This window comes from Ochotona princeps, chromosome X, assembly GCF_030435755.1.
Source record: "Ochotona princeps isolate mOchPri1 chromosome X, mOchPri1.hap1, whole genome shotgun sequence".
NCBI classification, from domain to species: domain Eukaryota; kingdom Metazoa; phylum Chordata; class Mammalia; order Lagomorpha; family Ochotonidae; genus Ochotona; species Ochotona princeps.
The window spans coordinates 67,090,036-67,116,014 of record NC_080865.1 but is presented as its reverse complement, the minus strand read 5'-3'; the positions used below and the strand labels follow the sequence as shown (position 1 = coordinate 67,116,014).

At 41.7% G+C, this 25,979-nt stretch overlaps 2 protein-coding genes across 3 annotated transcripts in view; both read left to right on the top strand.

Moving 5' to 3' along the window:
- Positions 1-1,963, top strand: part of LOC101520271 (T-complex protein 11 X-linked protein 2-like) — a 28,809-nt gene extending 26,846 nt beyond the window's left edge. For both annotated transcript variants that reach the window (XM_058658579.1, XM_058658578.1), the window contains exons 9-10: positions 604-767; positions 1,586-1,963. In XM_058658579.1, coding sequence (XP_058514562.1) covers positions 604-767; positions 1,586-1,818 — 397 coding nt within the window. In that variant the 3' untranslated portion in view covers positions 1,819-1,963. The remainder of the gene's footprint in view (positions 1-603; positions 768-1,585) is intronic.
- Positions 1,964-16,204: 14,241 nt separating this feature from the next.
- The window catches only part of LOC101520027 (nuclear RNA export factor 2), a 29,597-nt gene continuing 19,822 nt past the window's right edge, over positions 16,205-25,979 (top strand). The window contains exons 1-2 of the mRNA XM_058658573.1: positions 16,205-16,279; positions 18,593-18,678. Of these exons, the coding sequence (XP_058514556.1) occupies positions 18,636-18,678 (43 nt within the window). The 5' untranslated portion in view covers positions 16,205-16,279; positions 18,593-18,635. The remainder of the gene's footprint in view (positions 16,280-18,592; positions 18,679-25,979) is intronic.

Here is a 25,979-nt window from a genome sequence, read left to right as displayed (position 1 = left end):
AAAGACTGCCGGAATCTTTAATGAGTTGCATTGAGGCTTGAAAAAAACATGAAGTCTGTCCCAAGAGGAGGATGGGAAGCTTAGTTTGCTTCGGATATTTATCATATTTACTAAATCGAGTCTTTATGTTCTCTATTAGATGATGGTTGGCCTGTGTTCTGTATATTCAAAAGTTGCTCATTTGATCAGTACTATTTATTGATCATTAACTACATGTAGGGATACCATACCAAAATAAAAAGAGAGATTAGATGTCCAAGTTTCTTTTACAACTTATTTGATGATGTGAGAGAAATAAAACAGGAAAATTATCCAAGAAAATCTTAAAATAATAAATAAAATTATGAAACTAAAGGCTACTAAGGGCATCCATGAATGAAACCAAACCATTGCCTAATTTAACCTTTTTTGATCATGTCATATGGTATTATGTATGGGTTAGTTGGTACCTTAAGGACAACAGTGGGAGTATTTCATCTGAATACTATTTCTTGGTGTTAGGGGCTTTAAATCTACCTTAAAATGACTTAATGTCTGGTATGGGGTTCTTTAGCCCTTGCTCCTGTACTAGGGCAATTCTGATTTTTATCCTTTGTTATCTAGTCCTGAAGAGGCTATGCTGAGTGTGAATGAACAAGTGTCTCAGGAAATCCACCAGGGCCTAAAGAGCATAGGTCTTGATGCTTTGAGCCATGAAAATAAGAACTCTCTTAAAGGTCAGCTCCAGAACATTGCCAAGAAAGAGAACTGCATACGTGTCATCATAGGTAAGAGTCTATTACCATATAGTAATGGCATGGAAGAGTGGCAAGAATGTGGGGGATATAGAAAGGTAGACCTTACATTAGAAATAAGTTACCAATTACCTTGAAAATGAAAAAGTGTGTTCATTTGAAAAGTGTTTTAAGTTTTATTTCTTCATTTATTTAATATGAACTTCTTAGATGTGAAGAGTGAATGGATGGTTTTAAGTTAGATCTGCACCCAGACTAAGTAACTAATCGATTACTACTAACCCACTCAATCATTCATTGCTGTTATCTAGCAATGTTCTAAGATCTATGGTGCAAAACATTTTCTTTACCTCGTGATTTAAGTTACCATATATGGCCTTATTTCCCTTCATGAAATTGATTGGGTTAGGCTGTAGTATATGTTTCATGCTGTAATGGAAGCAGTAATTTCATCAGCTTACTTTTATTGTTAGCAGTTTCTCATATTCTGATGTTGATGTATGACTCTAAGTTTGGTGCACTGGTTGCAACATGTGATGTTAGAATTTCTGGTGGTTTCTAGGATCCTTTTGTTAGATCAACTGCACACTTGGATCTCACGTACAGCTATGTGAAACAATCATGAGCTCTTAAAAATTTGATAGTTCATGTTTTGATTATTTAGTATCTTTAGGAGCTTGGTAAAATTCTCTCTTCCAAATCAAAATAAACAGTTATATCATTTACATGATTTACTCAAATAAGTAGTAGTCAGCGAATAACTGTTAACTTAAACTGGTGACTAGAGAGTGCAATGGTTTTGTGAATGTCTTCTGAATATCTTTCCCTTCCAACATTTTTCCTGCTCACAGATCAACGGATCTTTATGTTTCTCAAATGCTGTTTGGTTCGTGGCGTGCAAGAGTCTTTACTAGATGTCCCTGGAGGCCTTAATTTCATTGAACAAGAATTGGCAGACCTGGGCTTGAAATTTGTCAATCTGATGCATCACAATCAACAAGTGTTTGGTCCATTTTATACCAAGATCTTAAAAAATATCTTCCCTCCAACCCAGGTCCAAGAACCAAAAGAGGAGTATAATTAGATTAGAGCCCAGTCATGGCAACAAGGACCCAGGAAAAGGTGTTCACTTAGTTCCTGGGATAACATCACCTGTGGCTGCCAGAATATAGGGCTGCGTGTAAATGTCAACTGACCCTCTTCCCTTCATTAATAAACCTTTGAGTTGCAACAAAGCCTTTGTTCCTTCTGTGTTGTAGCTGAAGCCATAATCATGTACCTTTATCTTCTGACTAGTTGAGAAACCAATGTGCCCTCTGTTTCTCCTTCACCTCAGTGTTCTGGATTGGTAAGCGTTAGTGCATCAGTTGCTAATGTTATTTTTTTTTTCAGTGTAAAATCATTTCTTTTAAGGCTATAAAAACTCTTTGGACTTACCTTGAGCAAGTATTGGGCTTTTCGCAATTTAAAAAAATCTCTGAATTGCACACAACCTCATTTAGAGTACCAAACTCCCTATGATTTTAAAGTATAGATAGTATATTAGTAGGCATCTTCATCTCATGTTTTGGTGTGTGGCTTGAAGCAGTTTGAAAACTGGGGACTAATTTAAAATTGAGTGTCCTCCAACAAGCATTCAGCTGAGGTTAAACCTCATTCTCCATGGGATTTTCATTAAGTGATCCTAGAGGTCAAGCTACTCTCCAGAGTTAAGGATCTCAATATCAAGACACGTAGCTAAGTTCTTGAGAGGGTCAACCTCTGTTTAAGTATGGGAACATTCTAGTGGAATATAACCCTACCTCAGGACCTTGTATCCTAGGGCTTAAGAACCTTGATAACTGAGATCTGTGCATCTCCTACAAACTTGTAGTAAAGCACTGGTTTGGAAGATTTTGTTTTAGTTTGCCAGCTGCAGAGTTTCCAGTTGGTCTGGACTTTTAGGATGTTTGGGTGAGCAAATAGGCCAGTTTAAATGCCTACCCTGAAATCAATGGTTTCCCATATCAGATCCTTGGAGGAAGCAGATTGCCACCAAGAGTCTAGGATTCAGGAGTTGATTTTTCAATTTCCAATACCTGTCCTGTCACCTTATGCAGAGTATAGAAACATTATCTGTAAGAGAGATTGTATTGACAGTCTGAACAATAGTTTCATCATCTGTAACTAAAACCTTTGAAACAACCCCACAAAATCAGTGGTATTATATCATTCTTTCACACATGAGGAACTAGCCCAGGAGCAGGGTAAGTTGTACAACATTATAACAGCTAGTTAGTGGTAGAGCCCAGAATCAAATAGTCTGCATTCCTAAGTACCTTGCTGGCATGACGCAGGTGGTAAGATTTGGCACATTCAAGGTTCCAATAATACTAGGTTTGGGAAGAGTGTCAGGAATTCTGGAACTGTTATGGAAATTGACCACCAGAGAGCCTACAGCCATTTGTGAATCAGGAAGAACCTTTATTTTCCTGGAGGGCATCATCCCGGATCACTCCAAAATGACTCAGTTCCTATCTTCTTTTGTCTCAAGCTTTGATAGGACATAGGCTTTTATGCCAGTGGGAGCAAACAAACAGGAAGACAGAAAAGCAAATATGTGGTATTTAGCCTTGAACTATCACAATTCTCTCTCTACCAGCTCCAATTTTATTCCTACTAGCTCTTACTTCTTTTGCTACCTGTGTAGGACTGCTGTCTATGTACCTCCGTAATCCCTTCTGGATCATCCATTTCATGTAGGGGGATTCTCTGATATTCTTGCATTACCAGTTCTAGCTGACTGCCTCAGTCTTAGATTGAACTATAAACTTTCTCACAGAATTTGTTCAAGCAAGAAATGAACAGGTCTCTTCTGGATAAGGAGCAACTTGGGCCTCCTGGGGCCCCTGGCTAGTGCCTTTAGCTTTTGCAACGCTAATGATTCTCCTTGGACTCTGTAATGTTTGGCTCCCAGGCCAGGTGAGTATCAGGAAAAGCTCACCAGGCCCAATCTTCTGGATCTAGTCTGTCAGTCCATCTTAGTCAATCTTTTGTAGCTATAGAGACTCACATTCGTCAGATTCAAAGAGAGTTGCCATGAGTTAGCAGTAGTTATTCCAGGTGGGAAGGTTGGTCTCCATTTTTGAAGTTACGATGTCAATCGTAGAGTAGGGCTTTTCTAAATGTGTGTGTGTGTGTGTGTGTGTGTGTGTGTGTGTGTGTGTGTTTGATTGTACCAGTTGAGAATACTGGTGGTAGGAAAGGGTTGATAAACCAGGACAGGAGGGCCAATGATGTAGGCCATCTTCTTGGAGGAGCGGTGGCTTTGTTTGCTCCCATAGAGGAAGTACTTCCTTGCGCTCTGTCTTTGGTTATCTAGTACTTGATCTAGGTGACCCCAGAAAATTCCCAGATCAGCCCCCTAACAGATTCACAGGTGTGATTTGGTGGGAGATGACAGGATCTTGCTCAGGTGAAGCCCAGGGAAATGGAACTGATTGAGATGACTCTGGAGGCTATGGCCCGGATACATCAGGGAGTTGCTGTATTTGGCAGACTGATGAGGTCACCAGAAGGAACCTAGACTGATATTGCATATGGTGGGGTAATGCCTTCCACATCATGGAAATTGGGACACTGGGCAGCAGGTTGGAGCACACCTTGGTAGTTACCAAGAGTTTGGTTGGGCCATTTTGAGATTTTATCCAGTAACAGACCCACCAAAGCAGCCCAAAGCAAACAAGTATCAAGAGTCTATGTACAGGAACTGAACTGGCCATCTGGAGCTCCTCTGACAGGTTTCTTGAATTCAGAAAGTAACTGAAATATCTTAATGTCTCATCTTTAGACCAGCTAACCCTGAACATCAGCCAATCAAATTCATAGAAAGCTTTTAGCTTAGAATGCTTCATTTGGATACTATAGTCTCAAAACCCCTGTCTTAAAGTTAACTAGCATGTTATCTAGGACAGACTCTGTCCTCGATCGGGACTGACAGGAACTCATTTTTATGTGCCTATTCCCAAATGTGGTTAGTGTCACAAGGATACTGAGAACTGAACCTTCCCTCTCCACTCCCACCCCAGTTGCTTACCTTGCTGAGCCTCTGAAGGGATCTTAAGGGATGAGCATATAAGCTCTGCTCTGGGTCCTGACTCTGGTAGATTGGAATCAGTCTGTAGTGGAAATATGGCTCCCCCCAGAACCATAGGTTAGAGCCCGCTGAGATTGTGTAGCTGGAATGAGACTGTGACACCACATGTACTCAGGTCTCAGAAGCCAGGCTGTAGATAGAGACAGATGTCAGAGTAAAGGGGCCAGGGTTTTACCAACTCTCTGGGGAACTGTAGAATGGAGTGAAGGGTTCACATGAGTCACTTAAGGAATTCAAACCCTCAAGAAGAATACTCGCAGGGTTACCCAGGAGTCTCACTCCTCCTTCACTGAGAAGCCAGCCAAGGACAAGGAGAGAAAGCTCAGCAGTTAGATTCCCTATCAGGCAGCTGACATTTGGAATCCACCTGGGGAATTTCAGATCACACAAAGGAATAGCCTCTGCCAGAGACAATCAGTCCCCCACCAGTTTTCTTCCAAATACAAACAGGCATGACTGTTCTCCTGAAATGGAGATAAAAAAGAGCCAGCAGGTCATATGGGGTTCACAGACTCACTTTAAGCACACTAGAGGCTATACATTTCCAGTTTAAAATTCCTGACTAGAAGTGGTTTCTCCAGTACTGCCTCAGAAGAAACTCCATTTTTTTTTTCCTGTGAGCTGGAGCAGATCCCTTTGTCTCCAGATGGGATGATCAATTTTGCGTCAACCTTTTTGACTACACTGAGGGAACAGACTTACCCATCCAGATGATCAGGTGAAGATGGTTTCTTTCTATTTTATGTCCTCATCTTCATGTGCATGGTCTGCTCCTGAGTCTTGGAGGGAGATACTGAATACCTTTTAAGGGCATGTGCTTCTTGGTTCTGAATCCCAAGTTGCAGGCCCCAGATCCATGAAGCCAACCACCCAAAAGCAACAGACCCTGGTGGTCTCAAGAAATGTTATGGAAAATAACCACCTTGGAGTCAATAAGACTTAGGAATAAGGAAAAACCTTTATTTTTCTGGAGGGCCTAGGCCTGGATCACTCAAAAATGGCCGGGTTGCTGTCTTCCTTTGCCTCAAGGTTTTATAGGACCGGGTGGGAGCAGGCAGGCAAGAAGATACAGAGGTTGTTAGCCTTGAGTTATCACAATGCTTAGAACTTTGTGAACTGATGCAGCTCCCGGTAATTTTATCTCTACCAACTCTTATCTCTACCACTGGCTGTACAGGCCTGTCTCTGTGTAACTCAATGCAGCCCTGTTGTCTACATGACCTATGTATAGACATGTTTTCTGCCTCAAAATCATATTTTCAGGGGATAAGCAGCTATTTTCTCTGATATTGAATAGCAACATCCTCAAAGTTCTCAGAGAAAAGCAGAGGCCTTCCAAAAGAGATAGATTAGAAGGTGGATTAAAGGATCTGTGTTGTGGTACAAGAGATTGGGCCACTGCTTGCAGTGTTGTCATTTTATATGAATACTAGTTCAGTCCTGGCTGCCCCCTTTCTGATCAAATTCCCTGCTGATGTTTCTGAGAAGGCAGCAGAAGATGGCCCAAGTAATTGCTCTCCTAACACCCATGTAGGAGATCCAAATGCAGTTTGAGTCTCCTGGATTTGGACTAGCTCAGCCTCAGCCATTAAGGCTATTTTGGGGAAGGGATCAGCAGATTGAAGTATCTTTGTCTTCCCGTGTGTGTGTGTGTGTGTGTGTGTGTGTGTTATTCTGCCTTTTAAATAAATATGTAAAAACAGAAAGTGTATCCTGGGCCCAGTGCAGTAGCCTAGTGGCTAAAATCCTGGCCTTGCATCTGCTGGGATCCCATATGAGTGCCAGTTCTAATCCTGGCTGCTCCACTTTCCATCCAGCTTCGTGCTTGTGGCCTGGGAAAGCAGTTGAGGATGGCCCAAAGACCCTGCATCCATGCGGGAGACCTGGAAGAAACTTCTGGCTTCAGATCATCTCAGCCCCAGCTGTTGCTTTCACTTGGGGAGTGAATCAGCAGATAGAAGATCTTCTTTTCTATCTCTCCTTCTCGCTATAAATCTGTCTTTCCAATAAAAATAAATAAATCATTTTTAAAGAGAGTGTATTCTGTTTCTAGGGTGCGGTAATGAAGTACAAAAATGGATAGCTTGAGCAACAGAAATGTATTTTCTCATATTTCTGAAGATTAGGTACCTGAAACTGTGTTGTCTGATGGGTTGGTTTCTTCTAAGAATTGTGAAGAAAGTTCTTTTTTGAGGCCACTTTTCTCTCTGTGTCTTCACAGCAGCTTCACAACAGTGCTACTCTGCAAATTTTCCCATTGTGTAAGAACCAAAGTCATATTTCACAATGGTTTACTTATTAATTTCATCTCAACTAACTACAATTGCCACTACTGTATTTCAAAATAAATATTCGGAGGTATCTGGGGGTGGGAATTTGAGCATTTTTTTCATAATATACTCTTCCATCTAGAAACAAGATACCCTTACTTCATATGCTTTGTTACTTTTTTCTGTCTCCACACTCTCAATAATGGCACATTCCATTTCCCTGAGGTCAAATCATGCATATAAAAGGGAGGTTGTGTTCATGGTTTGAAACATTAGTTTTGCAATAAATAAAGGAGGTGATAGTGAGTCTCAGTAGCTGTTTGAATCTGAGAAGCTTATTTAATCTATTTGACCTTCACGCTCCTCACATGTAAAACGAAATCCCCCCCCAATCCCACCCCTTAACGGATTTTCCCCACGTTGCTACAATAGTATAGTCCTTCATTAGGAATCATGATTCCATCAGTCTGTTATTTAAGTGTGCCCCGGCATTGCTGGTACAGACGATGTCAGAATTCCAGTCTCTATGAAATTGTACCATAAAATTCAAAAATTCAAAATAAAAATTGAGCAAAAAAAAAAAAAAAAAAAAGAAGAAAGAATAAAAAAGAAAAAGAAATCACTCAATCTTTGTCCAGATCCCAGCACAGCATTCAATGTATCTTCCACAAGGTAACGTTTGCTTCCTTTCTGTTCTAAATTTTCTGAGTTTTAAAAGGGATGCTGTTTATTAAGTTCAATGTCATCAAGGTATTTTAATGAATGAGAACATAAGAAGAAGCAAGAAAGGGAACCACATTTATTTCTGTGCATTACATAGGAAATCCAGTGTCATCTCTGGGCTGTGAAGTGTATTGGAGTGGGGCTGGGGGAAAAGTCTTCCCTCCTTTTCATGGAGTACTTGTGCTCGGCTAGGGTTTCTGAGTTCCTACTAAATGTGTACATGACCTGGTGCTCTTGGACTTTCTTGGAACTCCAGAGAAAGGTGCTGAATGTATAGGCAGGGACACTAGAGCAAGTCAAACTTCTTGGGTCCCAGGGCCTGAACCTTTCCCAAGAAAGTGCCTTCTCCTGCCTGGATCTCCGTTGGTCCGTGTATGTTCACTGAGTTATCTGCCACGCTTCACACTTCTGGTGACCTGGGGAGGAGGAGGTCATTACAATCACTGCACAAAAACTACCTCAACATATAAGGAGATGGTATGCTCACTTGAGTCATTGGAGAATGCTTAAAAAGGAGCTGGGCCTGATACCATGAGCAGGACTTGCAGGGGATGTCTAAGAGTGAGAGGATTGAAGGTTCATTTCAACCAGAGTGAGGACCTAGGGCTTTTGAGAGGAGCAGACACGGCTTCCAGAAAACTTACTGGACATTCCAGGATCTAGGCATATAGGTCTGGTACTGATTAGAGATGATCACTTCCTTGTGAAAGTATAGGAGCAGGAAGTACATGTGCAATCAAAGCCTTGCCTGACTTCGGATATAGTTTTTAAGAAGTGTGTCCTCCTAACATTATGTCATTAACTTTTCGGATGTAGGTTGACATGCTAAAATCTTCCAGACACCACTTTCCCCTGCTTTATTTTAGTTTGATAAGAATAAAGGACAGTGCCTAACCTTGTCTGTTCTAGATTTAAGGTCCTTGCTAAGATATGGCCACTAGAGGGATACAGGTGTCACATTTAGCACTTTTTTGCCCCTTCTGCAGAAGGGTTCCTGGAAGATGAGTAACAAAGACCAGAACATGGAGGAAAATTCTGTCACTATTAAGGGGATGATGTCATTTAAACCTTATTAGCAGCCAAACAGGATCAATAGAATCCTAGTTTAGCAAGATGAGTAGAAATTATACCCTATAGCTCTGAGTGAGAGTTATAGAAAAGGATTCCAGCAATTAGAGCATCAATTCAAACACAATTCTGGGACAACATGTGGAGATCAATGCACAGAACTGTGAGGTATTCTGAGAAATGCAGTTTGTTGGACGTGAAGGCTGGTGAAAGGTATCATTAAGGCCTTTCTCCTGGAACTCCTGCCAATGTTTCTGGGGATCCTTCCCATAGAGGCCCTGATGGGGAGACTTTTTGACATACACTCCAAAACAATAGTTTTAAGAAGTATACTTCAGAGTTGGCATTGTCACATAGCAGTTGAAGCTTATGCCTGTAACACCGATATCGCATATGGACACCAGTTTATGGCCCAGTTGCTCCACTTCTGATACAGTTATGTATTAATAGTTCTAGAGAAGCAACAAAAGATGACCCAAGTACTTGTGATCTCCCATTTTCATCACTTTCTGGAATAAGCCAGCTGTCATATTCTGAAGATACCCTAAAGCCCTGTTAGAGGTTAATATGGTAAGGAACAGAGAATACACATTTCAGAAGTAAAGTAATCCTGAGCAACATTTCTATTGATTATGTTTCAGTTATCTAAATATGTACATAGAACATTGTCTAAATGTACAAAATGGCACCCAAGATAGCACCTCATGAAGTTAATAGGGGTCTGGGTGCATACTCTACCCCACTCCCACATCTTTCTTTAGCGGCTTTGCTGCCCTGTCTCAGCTTGCATTTGAACAAAAGCTCAGAAAAGCCCACAGTTCTATGACTTGAATCACCTTCCATTTCTTGAGTGCTTTCCCCTTCCCTCTTATTTCCAGTGGAGCTTTGATCACCAGTGGGAAATCTTGCCACTGCTGCACCATCAGCTGTTTGTGCTGCTTCCTAGTTGCTATGCGTCCCCAGCAACTTCTCTGACACTGCACTGCCCGCACTGTCATCCAGATTTATGTCTAGTCCATTCTCTGCTGCCCTAGCTAATCCTTTTCTGCTCTGTTTTTTGTGTCTTCATCCTAATCTGCCATTTTGGATAGCCTCAAATACCTCTCTAGAAAGCAAAAAAAGATAAGTGATACCTTTGCTTTTGTCACACCAAAGCTGCTGCATTTTAAGGCAGACATGCTTTTGCTTACTTCTTCTCTTGATTCTCTCTGGAAGCTGCTATTGACAGGAAAATTGAGTTCTATTATAATGCCAGGAAATCCTGAAGGGTGATATGAAGCTAAATTTAGAAACTTAAACATTGCTTTGGGCCAGAAGCACTCAAATCTGTGGATACACTGAGTTAGTCTTGAAAAACTGACAAGCTTTAGGACGTATACTGATAGAGCAAGGAGAAGCATACACAGTGGTTAATGGAATCTTTCATCCTTAGGCTAACAGAGGTATGTTTACTGAAAAAGACATTAAGAATCTTAATATTCAGCCTAGATGGTTTCTTAATCTTCAAATGGATAGTTTATCAGCACCGACGATTTTGAAAACTGTAAGATATTACTTTCTTAAAGGGTATTCCAATTCGGATTTTTGTCTTAAAATTTTGCTCATACTGATTAATAAACTTATCTACATCATATAGCTACAATTTAAAGTACTGTGATGTATATTTCAATAGATTTTAAAATAAGGCCCAAGGGCTGTAGCAGAACAAAGAAAAATAGCTGGCAGGATATATAAGACAAAAACATTTACTTTTTTTCCTTTAGCTGGCCATGGCTTTGCAGCTGGAAAGACATGTGTGTGTCTCTCAAATGGCTGCCAGATATATCTCTGTCATGGTGTGCTGCCCAGGGATAGAAACTCCTCATAAGTAACTGCATCACCCCTACCACTACACTGACAGTAACATACCACCCCAGGATTTTGACTCCATTGTGCCAGGATATTATAGGTGGGGAGAATTGCAAGGAAGGATGTGTTAGCTACCTGCCTGTTCTGGCACCAACTGGTCCCTAGTATGTTAAAGATTGAGGCATAAGTGTACTTCCCCACTACACCCATGATCATAAAGCTATCATAAAATGCAGGACAAACTCCATCTGGTATAAAGTTGTGGATGGGTCCATTCTGGAATCACATTCCATTGACTCCAGAGTATAAAGCGTAAGACATTTATGTAATCAAGCACAAGATTGGTACAAGTGTTGTCAGAAATTTAAACAATTTGGTTAAAGCCAAAACAATAATTTATTTAATCTGAGTGATTTAAACAAAGCTGTGAGCTAGAACTAGTGTTTTAAATTAGGTAACTACTAACTTCCATAAGACTCCATTTTTCAAGCAAAAAGACTCAATAAATGCAGCAGAAAACATCAAAAACTTGCCCAATATGTACATTTTTAAGCCTATGTCTGCTGTGAAAACACAGAAAAATCTTGATGAGAAGGATTAGTACATCATGCCAATTTATGAACTTGTTACAGAGGATGGTTAAAGAAACATCATGATACAGAAGAGAAAATCATATAATACTGCTGTTTGAACTTTTAATATATAAGACCTAACCTTAACATAAATTTTCCTTTATAAGAACAAACTGAATTTTAACCCATAGTTATTTCAAAGCAGTTTAAAAAATATAAGGCGTTAAGTAGAAAGCAGACACACAATCATACTTTAACAAAATGTTGTGAATTCAGTTTTGCATGCTGATCATGGGGAGCTGCTTCCCTTGATCCATGGAGAATACAGTTAAAGTTGGACCCACAACTCCAATGCCTATTATCCACCAATGTGAAGGCAATCAGTGACTAACTGACATGTTCGTGAACCCTGTACGAACTAAACTGCTTGACAGCCTAAACCACTAGATGAACTTCTATTCAAAGTATTATCACTTCTGTGAAACCTCTTGGCATGGTTGGGAGCTTTCTGCTTTTCTTTCTTTTTAAAATGTAACCTTTCCTTCCTCTCATTGCATTGTCCATGCTTCTCATTCTTTTTGGTCATGGGACATGAACCTAGATGGCTAGAACTATAAAATCCTGCAATCTTTCTTGGGAACTCACTTGAGATTGTTGGAATGGTGAGCAAAGATGAATTGCTTCTGCTTCTTTCTTTTCTATTATCCTTGTTCTTCACTGTAGTCTCTTGTGAAAACAAAACACCTCACTAGGACCATATAAGCTATTTAAAAATGCAGTAAGCATAGCTGAAATTATTTTAAAAATTTATTTTGCATATGTTTACATAGCTGAGAAGGGTGCATACCCATGTGGACAACCAACCAGAGTGGAAAAGGCTGAGGAATAGGGCAAAGTGGACAAGATAATTGTTTCCAAATCATCTTTTTCTTCTTCTTGTGTCTGTGGGAAAGGAGCAGAGAAGGGAAGAAGCTACACCCAGCATCCCAACCTCATCAGTATCTGTTGGCATGACCACCCAATGTTGTCCCAGGATCCCTGATGTGGAGCATACTCTGAGGGTACCTCAGTTTCGATAGTCCTGAAATGCTGTTGATTTTGTTGCTCTATGGATGAGGAAATCCCTTCATGGTCCATTGACTGACATAGTCCACTTTAGAGTCTCCATTGGCCCAGATACTTGTTGTCAAAGCTTGGCTGGGAGAGATGTCCAATTTGTTCTTCTCTCCAACGAACTACCATATTCTCCATGTACATGCCTTCTACTACACTGTCTTCAGCAATTGAGGAGGCTCAGTTCTGACATGTGCACTCCATGGTCAGACCACAGAAACTCAGCAAGGAATAAATAGATTTCACCCAAACAACAGAAGAAATGGACCTAAATATATCTACAGAATGTTTTATCCCATAGAAAGAGAATACACATTAAAAAAAATTCAGTATATGGAAACTTCTTCAGGACTGAAGAATACAAGCCATGAAACAAGCTTTAGCAGAATAAAAAAATGTCAAAATCATACCATGCTTGTTCTCAGACCATCATGGAGTAAAACCGGAGATCAATATGTCAAAATATCCCAAATTATATGCTAATACTTGGAGACTGAACAGCATGCTGCTAATTTGAAGAAATCAAAGAGGAAATAAAAATAACTGTTTGAAGTGAATGAAGGCATCAATGCAACATTTCAAAACTTGTGAGATATACTCAAAGCAGTGCTAAGAGAAAAGTATATTGCAACTAGGGCTTATGTGAAGAAACTAAAGTATATAAATGGACTAACCATACATCTGATGGAGCTAGGAAAACAAAAGCAAGATAATCCCAAGATTAGCAGGAAAAAAAAAGAAATCAACAAAATATGGGAGAAAATACAACAAACAGAGAACAAAAGAACAATATAGAGATCAATGAATCAAAAGGCTGATTGTTTGATCAAATCAACCAAATATATTCACCACTAACCCAACTAAGCAAAAAAGAAGGGAGAAGATGAAAATCAATAGAATAAAAAAATGAAATGTAAAAACAGATACCTCAGACATACATAGAATCATCAGGAACTATTACAACCAATTGTATGCCAACAAATCAGAAGACTAGAAGAAATGGATAGATTTCTAGACACATATAATCTACCAAAACTGAATCGTGAAGCAACTAATAATTTATGAGCAGGATGGAGAGTAAATCAATAATTACATCCCTCCCAGCCAAGAAAAATCCCTGGACCATATGGCTTCACTGCTGAATTCTACCAAACGTTCAAAGAGGAACTTATACCAATGATCTATGAGCTATTCAAAAACAGTAGAAAGGGTGGCACTCCTTCTAAACTCTTTCTATGAAGCCAACATCACTTTAACACCAAAGCCAAACAGAAACACAATGGAGAAAGAGAATTACAGACCAATGTCCCTAATGAGCATAGATGCAAAAATCTTCAACAAAATAATAGCCAACAGAATCAAACACTACATGAGACAGATCAATTATCCAGACCAGGTGGGATTTATACCTGGCATGCAGGGATATATTAACATAAGCAAACAAGTAAATGTGGTATATTACAGCAACAAAATGGACTAAAAAATTAAGATAATCTCAATAGATGCAGAGAAGGCATTTGATAAAATCCAACAGGAATTTATGATAAATATCCAGCAAGACAGGCACAGAAGTAAAATCCCACAACACAATCAATGCAATATATGAAAAACCCAGTGCCAGCATTGTACTGAAGGGGAAAAGGCTGGAAACTTTCCCACTGAGTTCTGGAACTAGACAAGGATGCTCACTTTGTCCATTTCTATCCAACATAGTATTGGAAGTCCTAGATAGAGCTATTAGGCAAGAAAAAGAAATGAAAGGAATTCAAATTGCAAATGAGGAATTCAAATTATCCATGTCCACAGACAACACGATTCAAAAGACTAAATAAAGAGAATATTGGCACTCATAAGAGAGTTTGGAAAGGCAGCAGGGTACAAAATCAATGAATATTAACTAGTATACACAAACAGCTCCATGAGAAAGAAAGAACTTGTAAGATCAGTCCTTTTAAAATAGAAGAGAACTGCAAATACCTTAGAATAAGCCTAAAGACCTCTATGATGAAAATCATAAAACATTTAAAAACTAATAGAAAAAGACATCACAAGATGGTAAATTTTACCATATTCCTGGATTGGCAGGATCAACATCACCAAAATTTCTATATTACTTAAAGTGATGTGAAGACTTATTGTGACCCTAATGAAAATCTCAACCACATTCTTTTCATAAATAGAAAGGATGATACAAAAATTCATCTGGAAACATAAGAGACCAACACATAGTTAACAGTATCTTGAAGTATACAAATGAAGCTGAAGGAATCAAAATTCCAGACCTCAAGACAAACTACAAGGCAGTGGTCATCAAAAATAGTCAGGTACTGGTAAAGAAACAGAGAAGATCAATGGAACAGAATAGAAGCCTGAGAATGGAGCCCACACATGTATAGCCAACTAACCTTTGATAAGAGAAAAAAAACAAAAAAAAACACCAGGGAAAAAGTGTGGTCTCTTCAACAAGAAACTGTGGCACATCTACTCCATGGAATACTACTCAGCCATTAAAAAGAATAGAATTCTACCATTTGCAATAAAATGGTCCCAACTAGAGACCATTATGCTCAGTGAAATAAGCCAATCCCAAAGGGATGACTATCTACTTGTTCTACTAGAACAGGATTGAACTAGCCTTAACTGGAATTTTGCTTGGAAAAGTCAGCTCTAGGAGGCGCCACGGAGCTTCCAGAGAGCAAAGGGCTCTGGAAGGGGGCAGGTAGATAGGGGGCAGGCTTGGCTTTTTAAAGTGAACAGACTTGTCTCGCCCATAAAGCGTAGGGTGGCGCACTGTCCACAGAAGCTTGTGAAGTACAAGGAGGGAGAAAAACAGCATTGTTGCCGAGGTGGAGAAATATGGAGGGAAAGCAGGGGAGACAGGATAAAGTGTGGGATTAGAGGCATGTAGGACAAAGGATAGAATGTGAAGAAGGGAGGCGGGATGGGCCTCAGTGTGGGGGGCCACGTAGGCCATAGGGTGGGGTGTGAGGCAGGGACAGCGGTGGAGGGGACGTCACCATGGGGCGCAAGTAGGTTGAAACGTGGAGTGTGGGGGACAGTGAGAGCAGAACGGGGCGTCAGTGTGGGGCACGTAAGTAGAATGGTGAGGTATGAGGGAAGGACGGCGGTGGGATGCGCCATCAGTGTGGGGGGACGTAGGTTGAAGGGTGGAGTGTGAGTGAAGAACAGCGGCGGGAAGGGGCGTCACCGAGGGGGCAAGTAGGTTGAGGGGTGGGGTGTGAGGGAGGGACGGCGGAGGGACACGGCGTCAGCGTCGGGGGCACGTAAGTCGAAGGGTGGGGAGTGGAGGAAGGACGGCAGCTGGAAGGGCTTCAGACTAGCGCTTGAGAGAGGGGCGGTGAGAAGGTGTAAGGCATTGGTGGGCTCCTAATACAAAAGGTACGTTGTCCTTGAGAGGCAGTGGCAGGACGGGGCCCGCAGGAAGAGTGGTGGAGTGGGAGAGGAGGACTGAGGCACGAGGGGGCGCCAGCGTGCGGGGCACGTAAGTTGAAACGTGGGGTGTGAGGGAGGGGCTGTGGCGGGAAGGGGCGTCAGTGTGCCGGCACGTACTTCGAAGGGTGGGGTGTGAGGGAGGGACTGCGGAAGGACGCGAAGTCAGCGTCGGGGGGCACGTAAGTAGGAGGGTGGGGAGTGAGGGAAGGACAGCGGAGGGACACGCCACTGTGTCAGTGTGGGGGCACGTAGGTCGGAGGGTGGGGAGTGGGGGAAGGACGGCAGCTGGAAGGGCTTCAGACTAGCGTGTGAAAGAGGGGTGGCGAGAAGGTGTAAGGCATTGGTGGGCTCCTAATACAAAAGGTACGTTGTCCTTGAGAGGCGGTGGCAGGACGGGGCCAAGTAGGTCGAAGGGTGGGGAGTGAGGGAAGGACTGAGGCAGGAGGGGGCGCCAGCGTGCGGGGCACGTAGGTTGAAACGAGGTGTGAGGGAGGGACCCTGGTGGCCAGGTGGTGTGTCAGCGTGGGGGCAGGTAGGTCGAAGGGTGGCGTGTGGGGGAAGAACTGCAGCGAGAAGGGCTTCAGAAGAGAGAGTAAGAGAGGGGCGGCGAGGAGGTGTAAAGACATTGGTGGGCTCCTAATACAAAAAGTACATTGTCCTGGAGGGGCAGTGGGACAGGACGGGGCGTCAGCGTCGGGGGCAAGTAGGTCGAAGGCTGGCGTGTGAGGGAAGGATGGCGGCCAGAAAGGGCGTCAGCATGGGCGGTAAGTAGGTCGAATGTTTGGGTGTGAGGGAAGGACAATGGCGGGACACGGAGTCAGCGTGGGAGCACGTAGGTCTAGTGTTGAGGTGTGATGGAAGGAAGGTGGCAGGAACGGGAGTCACTGTGGGGAAGGCATAGGTTGAAACGTGGGGTGTGAGGGAGCGACGGTGGGAGAAGGGACGTCAGCGTGGGGGCCCGGAAGTCGAAGGGTGGTGTTTGGGGGAAGAAGGGTGGTGTTTGGGGGAAGGTTGGCGGAGGGACGCGCCGTCATGTGGGAGCACGTAGATCGAAGGGTGGGATGTGAGGGAAGGACGGTGAAGAGTAGAGTGTGAGAGAGGGGTGGCGAGAAGGTGTAAGGCATTGGTGGGCTCCTAATACAAAAGGCACATTGTCCAGGAGGGGCAGTGGAAGGCCGGGGCCGAGTAAGTCGAAGGGTGGGGTGTGAGGGAGGGACAGGGGAGGGAAGTGGTGTTAGAGTGCAGGAAACATGGGTTGAAAGGTAGGATGTGAGGGAGGGACAGCAGTGGGACAGGGCGTCAGAGTGCCGGGCAAGTAGGTCGAAAAGCGGGGTGAGGGAGGAAGACGGGAACGAGTGTTGTATTTGGGGCAGGAAAGACCAAAGAAAGTGTATCTGGGACTGGCAGGCCCGGTATTTTAGAGTATGTAGGTTGAAAGAGGCAGTGTAAGGGGATTGTGGTGGGATGTGATGTGGCATCTGTGGGCATGTGGGATTAAGGGTACAACGCGAAGGGTGGGCAACTGCAATGGTGAGACAGTGTGGTGGTTGTGGGCACATAGGTCTGATGGTAGCCTGTGAAGGAGGGACAGTGAGATTGGGCGTCAGGATTGGGGGCATGTAGGTTTGGAGCAAGGTGTAGGCTGTGGCAGGTGTGCCCTACTTGTTAGGTTTTTTTTTTTTTTTTCCCATTCCTGGAATTCCTAGGTGGCACAATAGTGCTCCCCTCCCCTGCCCTCTGAATCAATCCATCCCTTGGCTTCTCAGCCTAGTTTTGTCTCTATTTGTGCCTGGGGATGTCCTCCTGGGCTCCTTTCTTCTCACAGCATTATTAACAATGCCAGAAATTATTAACAATGCCAGAGACGACTGTTCATCTAGTCTTAATTTGTCTTTTCTTTCTCATGGTATATTGCCCTAGAGAATTTTCTTTTTGAAGATTTATTTATTTGGAAATCTGAATTAAATGGAGAGACCCAGAAATATTTGAATTACTTAGTTTCTCTCTAAATGGCCACCTGAGACTCCATCCCAATCTTCGACATGCATTCAGGGGCCTAATTCCTTGGAACATCTGCTGCCTTCCTAGGGCCAGTAGCAAGGAGCTGGGACTGGATAGGAAGTGGAGCAGCTGGGATGAGCACCTAAGCTCATGTGAGATGCCAGCAGCCCTGACTCCCTGGTAAACATGTTAATCCTGCTCAAGGGAGATGACAAGTTCCTTCCAAAGAATTTGATGTTTCTATAAAAGTGTGACAGTAACCAGGATCTGAATATTCAGAATTTATTTGTTATTCTCAAAAGTACATTTGGGAGTGGGAAGATGGTTTGAGCATGCTTATGATCTCAAAATTAGTTCAAGTAGTTCAGCCGGGCACCATTTGTTTCTCTCATATCACCATCTGAATTTCTGTGACTTGCTTCTAAGATCTTTTACTGTGTATACTCTTCTGTTCTTCATGTGGCTGTAGTGAATATAATTAAGGAGGAAAATCTTAAGTGAAATCATAGGTCATATTTGTTAATCCTGTGAAAATAGAATTGAATTTATGGGGTTGAGCAAATAGTGAGATGCTTTATTTATGGGGCTGTAAAGATTGCTTGAAGGTGGTAGAAATATAATTTGTTTGTTATTTTATCCTCACATTATATGTAGTTCATTCTGTTTTTCTCTCAGCTCTACACTTTGAAGATCTGCAAAACACTGACCAAGAGAGAGCATGTTGTCTACCCTAAAGAAAAATGGGCCATATAACCACAAAGGTAAATAGATTTACATACCATAGGTTTTTTAAGCGGTAACATGCTAAGGTACAGCATGATTCACAAAAGGAGGGATCATTTCACCAGTTTGAATGGAATGCAGCATTGTATGAGCTGCCAACATAAGCAGCTTTCTACCACTTCAAAATCTTGTACCGTTTTTCACTGCAAAGAATGGGATGCAATTTTGTAATAATTATTAGATATTCTTGTCATGAAGAAAGACTATATGATCTGTAATTAATTTTACCTCAGTTATTCTGCTTGTTCAAACTGCATGTTTTAATTATTCAGCTGTAACTCTAAGTTTCAAGCATGTTTTTGTTATCATTGTGACAGAAAAATAAGTATATAAATATGCCATCAGAAACTGTTAATCTGGGCCCGGTGCGGTAGCGTAGTGGTGAAGATCCTTGCCTTGCATGCGCTGGGATCCCGTATGGGTGCCGGTTCTAATCCCGGTGGCTCCGCTTTCCATCCAGCTCCCTGCTTGTGGCCTGGGAAAGCAGTTGAGGACGGCCCAAAGCCTTGGGACTCTGCACCCGTGTGGGAGACCTGGAAGAGGCTTCTGGCTTCTGGCTTCGGATTGGCTCAGCTTCAGCCATTGTGGTCACATGGGGAGTGAATAATTGGACGGAAGATCTTCCTCCCCGTCTCTCCTCCTCTTTGTATATCTGCCTTTCCAATAAAAATAAATAAATCTTTAAAAAAAAGTGTTAATCTGTAGCATCAGAAAAAGTACCCCACTGCTGAAAGCAAGATACAGCTTATCTGTCAGGATGAGCTGAAATGATAGCTCTCGTTTTATACAAATAATCCAAAGCTCTTCAAAAGCATTTTATTACTATGTAATGATTTTAGTTGTCATATTTTGAGCCCGTGTGATGTAGCAGGCATTTGATAATCTTCGCATGTGAATTTCTCATTTAATTCTCAGAAAAATTGTGAGAGGGCACGCCCTTTTAAAAAAAAACAAGATTTATTTATTTTTACTGGGCAGGCAGATTTACAGAGAGGAGAAAGAGAGAAAGAACCTTTATTCATTGGTTCACTCCCCAAATGGCCACAACAGCTGGAGCTGAGGCATTTGGAAGCCAAGAGCCAGGAACCTGGAACCCTGGCTCCCACATGGCTGCAGGGGCCCAATGACTTAGGCTTGTGGCTTTCTCAGGCAGGGAGCTGTATTGGAAATGAAGCAAGCAGCTGGGACATGATCCAGGACCCATATGGACAGACAGCACTCACAGGCAAAGGATTAGTCAATTGAACCATGATGCTGGCCCTAAGGACACTGTCTTAATTTGCAGATGAGATATGAGTCTGGAGAGACCAGGTGGTGCTGTGGATTATATCAGTCCCAATCTCAGCAGGTTATTTTGTACCCCAGTTCATATTTAGGGCAACTACCTGTCCTTTATGAATTATGGATATTGATGTTCAATTGATTTTTACTGGAATGGCTAGTTGATAGAAAAAATGATGAAACAGCCAACACATAGAAAGTTGTCAGTAACTGCCAGAGAGGAAGAACATCTTAAAGAGTCTCAAACCAGCAACTGATGTTTTCATTCGAAAATATCGTTATCACTCCCAATACATTGGCCAGAGTCAGTCACATATATCGTTATACCAACATGAAGGCGGTCAGGAAGTGTAGTTTTTCCAGTTGCCCACAACAGAAATGAAGGAGAAGCACTTGGTATGCAGCAGCAGTGAATACTGTATAAAAGAATGGAAGCTTGGAGAGACTAAGTTTTTATGTAAAGTTAAATAGGTTGCATATGTCAGCGCCTGGATAAGAATCCAGACTGGTACATTTTTTTTAAATTTTATTTGGGATTCCCCTGCAAACTCCGACCCCTGACAGGTTTTCCCCACGTTGCTATACTAGTATAGTCCTTCATAAGGAGTCATAGTTCCATCAGTCTCTTATTTAAGTGTGCCCTGCAAACTGGCACAATTTTAAAGTCAGTGTTCTAGGGTGGACATTTGGTGTAGTTATTAAGATGCTGCTTGGAAAGCTTGCATCCAATATAAGGGACCTTGTGTTGAAGTGCCAGCTCTGCCGAGTCTGCCTTCCTGCTAATGAACAGCCTGGGAAATAGCAGATGATTACTCATTTGCTGTGTCCCTGACAGCCTTGTGGAAAACTGCAGTTGAGTTCTGGGTTCTAGACTATGGCCAGGCTCAGCACTGGATGTTGAAGGCGTCAGAGCTGAGAGCTGTGAGGTTTGAGAGTCTCTCTTTTTCTGTCTTTCATATAAATAAATGTTTTAAAATTTTAGAAAGCAAATGTTAGGGAGAGACACAGATATTTTATCCATTGATTCACTTGCCAAATGGCTACAATAGTCAGGCTGAAGCCAGTAGCCAGGAGCTCCTTCCAAGTCTCCCATGTGAGCTCAGGAACCCAAGAACTTGGGCTATCTAGAGTGCAGCTTTCCTGGGTACATTAGCAGGGAGTTAGATAGGAGATGGAACAGCCAGGAGTGGTGCCTATATGGGATGCTGGCATCACAGACAGTAACTTAATATGCTATGCCATAATTAGGCTTCAGTAAATGCATTTTGTTAAAAAATAGATGTTCTAGAATAAATCTACTGAAAATATTTTCTGCTGTATATTCCATAATATTTGAAAAATAAGAATTCTGTTTCTACTCTTTCGTGCAGTGAATGTTACTCTCAAGTAAATTCCAGGTATATTAATAATAGAAATATTTACTTCAGTGATGTAATTTTCTCTTCCTTAGTCATCTAGTATCCTACAGGTTTAATGCAACTGATGTGAGGTTATTGGTCAAAATAATGAATTTATGTTAGCGTTGGGTGTTTTCCAAACAAATGAAAACATTGAGTATTTCAAGTTTCATTGTATTCACAGAAGAAAATAAGATCTAATGGTAGTACCAGTCTGTTAATTGAGCCTCTGATTAGAAAAAAAAGTTTCATACCTTTCTACTTTGTCAAGAACAGATGCTAAGTATAAGAACAGATATAGAGGAATGTGATAACAGGTGTGACAGAGTTGAACAAAAATGCTATATGTTTATGGTATAGAAGCACCTATAACAATGATAAAACCTCTGGAACTACGCTTGCATAAAATTGTAAGGAATAGAAAGGCACTTTCTTATTGAAGAGAGTGATACACTTGCAGCTGCAGGAAAGACTGAGAGATAACATTAAGGAAATGGTAGAATAATAACTGCAACTTAAGAAATGTATATTTATTTGAAAAGTGGAATTACAGAGAAGGAAGAGGAGAGAGAAAGTGATCTTTCACCTGTTAGTTCCATGCACTGATTTATTCCTCAGATGGCCTTAATGGCTGGAGCTGACGTAATCCAAAGCCAGGAATGAGGAGCTTCTTTCAGGACTCCCACACTGGTGCAGGGACCCGAGATTTTGAGCCGTACTCTGCTGGTTTGAGGTTGTAAACAGGGAGCAGGATCAGAAGTGGAGCAGCCAGGACAGAAATCAGTATCCATACAAGATTCGGGCATAGGAGGTGGAAGACTAACATGCACACTCACCTTAATAAATTCAAATTTTTGATCAAGCTGATAAGTATCAGAAATTATGAGTGCACAAAGGAGAAATAGAGAAATCTTATTAATAATAAATAAAATTATTCTTTAAAATTCTTTGACTTATTTAATTTTATTGCAAAGTCAGATATGCAGAGAGGAGGAGACAGAGAGGAAGATCTACCATCCACTGGTTCACTCCCCAAGTGGCTGCAACAACTGTTGCACCGATCCAAAGCCAGAAGCCCGGAACCTCTTCCAGGTCTCCCACGTGGGTTCAGTGTTTCAAAGATTTGGGCTGTCCTCGACTGCTTTCCCAGGTCATAAGCAGGGAGCTTGATGGGAAGCAGGGTGGCTGGGATTAAAACTGTCACTCATATAGGATCTCAGTGCTTTCAAGGCTAGAATTTCACCTGCTAGGCTACCTCACTGCGCTCCCAAAATTATTCTTGAGAATAAATGTGTGCAAAAGTAAGATTATTGGCCAATATAAAATAGATACATTTGAATACATTAGCTGAATAAATTAAAGGTAGAACATGATCACAAAAGATTGTTGGAACAGTAACAGTAATTCTCAGCAAATTGGAATTGTAGGTATATTTCTTGAAATAGGTAGTAAGACAGTAAACTCCATCAACTGCAATCTTTATTGATTTATTTTTTCACTTGTTGCAAAGTTGTATATAAGCGGCAGATTTCACACTTTTCACAGCATAGATTTAGAAGCATAGAGGTTCCTCCATCCACCTCCCTGCATATCCCCCTTAGTATTTTTCTCCAAGTCAATTTCAAAAGCATAATAATTCATTTCACAGTTACAAGCTTCGTTTCTGATACATAAATGTATCATGGCATGGCAATAGAAGGAAAGAAGAAAATAACATAGAAGTATAGTTAAAATAAAAAACGGAAGTCCTGCTGTTACTTAGGAGTAAAGACAACTGCTGTTTACAGTGTTAATTCCCACTACTTCTCCAGGTTATGTTGTGTGTGTGTGTGTGTGTGTGTGTGTGTGTGTGTATTTTCTGTGTATTAGTTGTTGATTAGAGAGAACACATTGTGTTTGTGTTTTTGGTCGGGGAGCTGGATTATTGCACTAAGCATAACCGTTTCTATCTGGGTTCATTTGTTTAGAAGCTAAGATTTCATTGTTTTTCATGGCTAAGCAGTATTCTCTAAACGTACTGAATTTTCTTTAGCTGTTCATTCATTGATGGGCATCTGGGTCATTTCCATGCCTCAACTATTGTGAATTGCAGTGATATAAGCATGGAGTTGCAGCTCACTCACTCATATTCAAATTTCATTTTATTTGAATATATTCCTAAGGCTGGGATGGCTTGGTTGTATTTTAGATTTATTTTCAACTGTCTGAGCACTGTCCATATTGACTTCCATTGATTTCACTAATTTACATTCCCATCAGCACTGGTTTAGTATACCTTTTTCTCTGTACCCTCACTTGTGATTGTTGTTTTTCTGATTTCTCTATGTTGGCCATTCTTAATGGGGCTAGGCAGGATTTTATTGTAGATTTTATTTGTATTTCCAGGAATGATAGAACATCTTCCTATTGGTCTATTAGACATTTTCATTTCTTCTTTTGAAAAAAATATGTTCATCTCTGTTTTCCATCTCAACTGGATTGTTTATTTGGCCATTGCTAAATTTCTGGAGTACTTTGTATATCCTGGCTGTTAGTCTTCAATCTGCTGTGTATTATGCAAATAATTTCTCCCATTTTGTTGGCTGTCTTTTTATTTTATTGACAATTCCTGTTGCAGTGCAGAAGCTTCTTGGCATCATGTAATCCCATTGGTTTATTTTTGCTTTCATGGCCTAGGTTCTGCATGCCAAGAATAAATCCACTTGGTCTGGTGAATGGTCTGATCTTCTGCCGGATTCTTTTGGCTAGTATTTTGTTGAGAATTTGTGCATATTTGTTCATCAGAGAGATCAATGTGTAAATTGTTTTCTTTGTTGTGTCACCATCTGGTTAGGGGATTAAGTTGATGTTGACTTCATAGAAAGAGTTTGGACATTTCCTCCCTTTCTGTTGTTTTGTATAGATTGTGGAGAACTGGACTAAGTTCTTCTTGAAATATTTGGTACATGTCAACAGTGATTTCATCCAGGCCTGGGTTTTTCTTTATTGGGAGGGATTTGATCACTGATTCAATATCTGGGTTATAGGTGATCTATTTAGAATTTTAATTACCTCATTGTTAGATTTACTGACCACCCATGAAAGAAAACACTGGTTGAGTACAAACAGGCGTTTTTTTAAGCGAAGAGAAGTCTATTCCTGGGCCTTTCCCCAAACAGTGGAAGAATGAGCAGGAAAGGAGGAGACCACAAGTGGAAAGACAAGCTAGGTAGTAGAGACAAAGGTTTTATACCTCTTCTGACGTGGCTATTGGCATCAGCCTTGTTTGGGCCCTGATAGGGCAAGTAGTGTTGGCCTTTGTACATCATTAGCCCGTACATGGTCTTGACTGCCTTTGGGGTGTGCCAGATCTCTGCTGAGGTCACTGTGGTGTCCACTCACTTCCTGTAACTGCAGTAGCCATCATTCCAGTCTATTGGTAATAGGAAAAGGAACAATGAAGTCAATCTGGTTACTTCTTTTTTGTTTGTTTGTTTTTTAAAGATTTATTTTTATTACAAAGTCAGATATACAGAGGAGGAGAGACAGAGAGGAAGATCTTCCGTCCGATGATTCACTCCCCAAGTGAGCCGCAATGGGCCAGTGCGCGCCGATCCGAAGCCGGGAACCAGGAACCTCCTCCAAGTCTCCACGTGGGTGCAGTGTCCCAATGCATTGGGCTGTCCTCGACTGCTTTCCCAGGCCACAAGCAGGGATCTGGATGGGAAGTGGGGCTGCCGGGATTAGAACCGGCGCCTATATGGGATCCCGGCACGCTGAAGGCGATTACTTTTAGCCGCTAGGCCATGCCGCCGGGCCCAATCTGGTTACTTCTTGATTGAGAGGGGCGTTGTCCCTAAGTGAGGTCTGGAGGTGACTCCATGGGTACCAGAGTGTAGGTGTGCAGTAACATCTGGTTGAAAGTAGCTCGTGAGACTTCATGATCTTTTTTTTTTTTTTTTTTTTTGACGAACCTTAGGAATCAAGGGGCAATATTTAGTGAGGGACCTATAATTATCAGTGGAGTAAGTATCTTAATGAGCCATGACATGCGTGGGGATTCCCAAATATCGAGACCAAAGTGGTTACCTGGGTTTTGTGGATTATTGAGTCTGTTACGTACTGATCGTAAGTTTTTTATACCAGATTTTACTATGCCTCATTTATTGATGTAGTAGCAAAAAAATTTTTTGTAGGAATATATAGGTTTCCCCTTTACTTGCAGTTAAAAGATCTAGTGCTAGATAGTTTTGTAAAGCTATTTCTGCCAGTGATGTGATCTGTTTTATGTAAAGGTCTGTTTAGTTATCAGGAGGTAGAGCAGGGTTGTTAGTAGGATCGGAGGCAGGGGAGGCATCCTGGCATTTAATGATTAGTGTAGTAGGCCCTGTCTGTTGAACCCCCTGCTGAGATGAGGTAGTGGCTCAGAAAGAATTGAAATGGGAGAGATGGTATTAGGAGGTGTGGCCAAGAAATTTGGCTGCAGTGGGTTTGGTAAGGATCACTGTGTGAGGTCTGGTCCACCACAGCTGAAGAGAGACCTGGTGAAGAGTCTTGAGCAGAACCAAGTCTCCCAATTGGAGAGGAAGGGAGTCCAGACCCACTGGCGAGTTGGGGTTGGG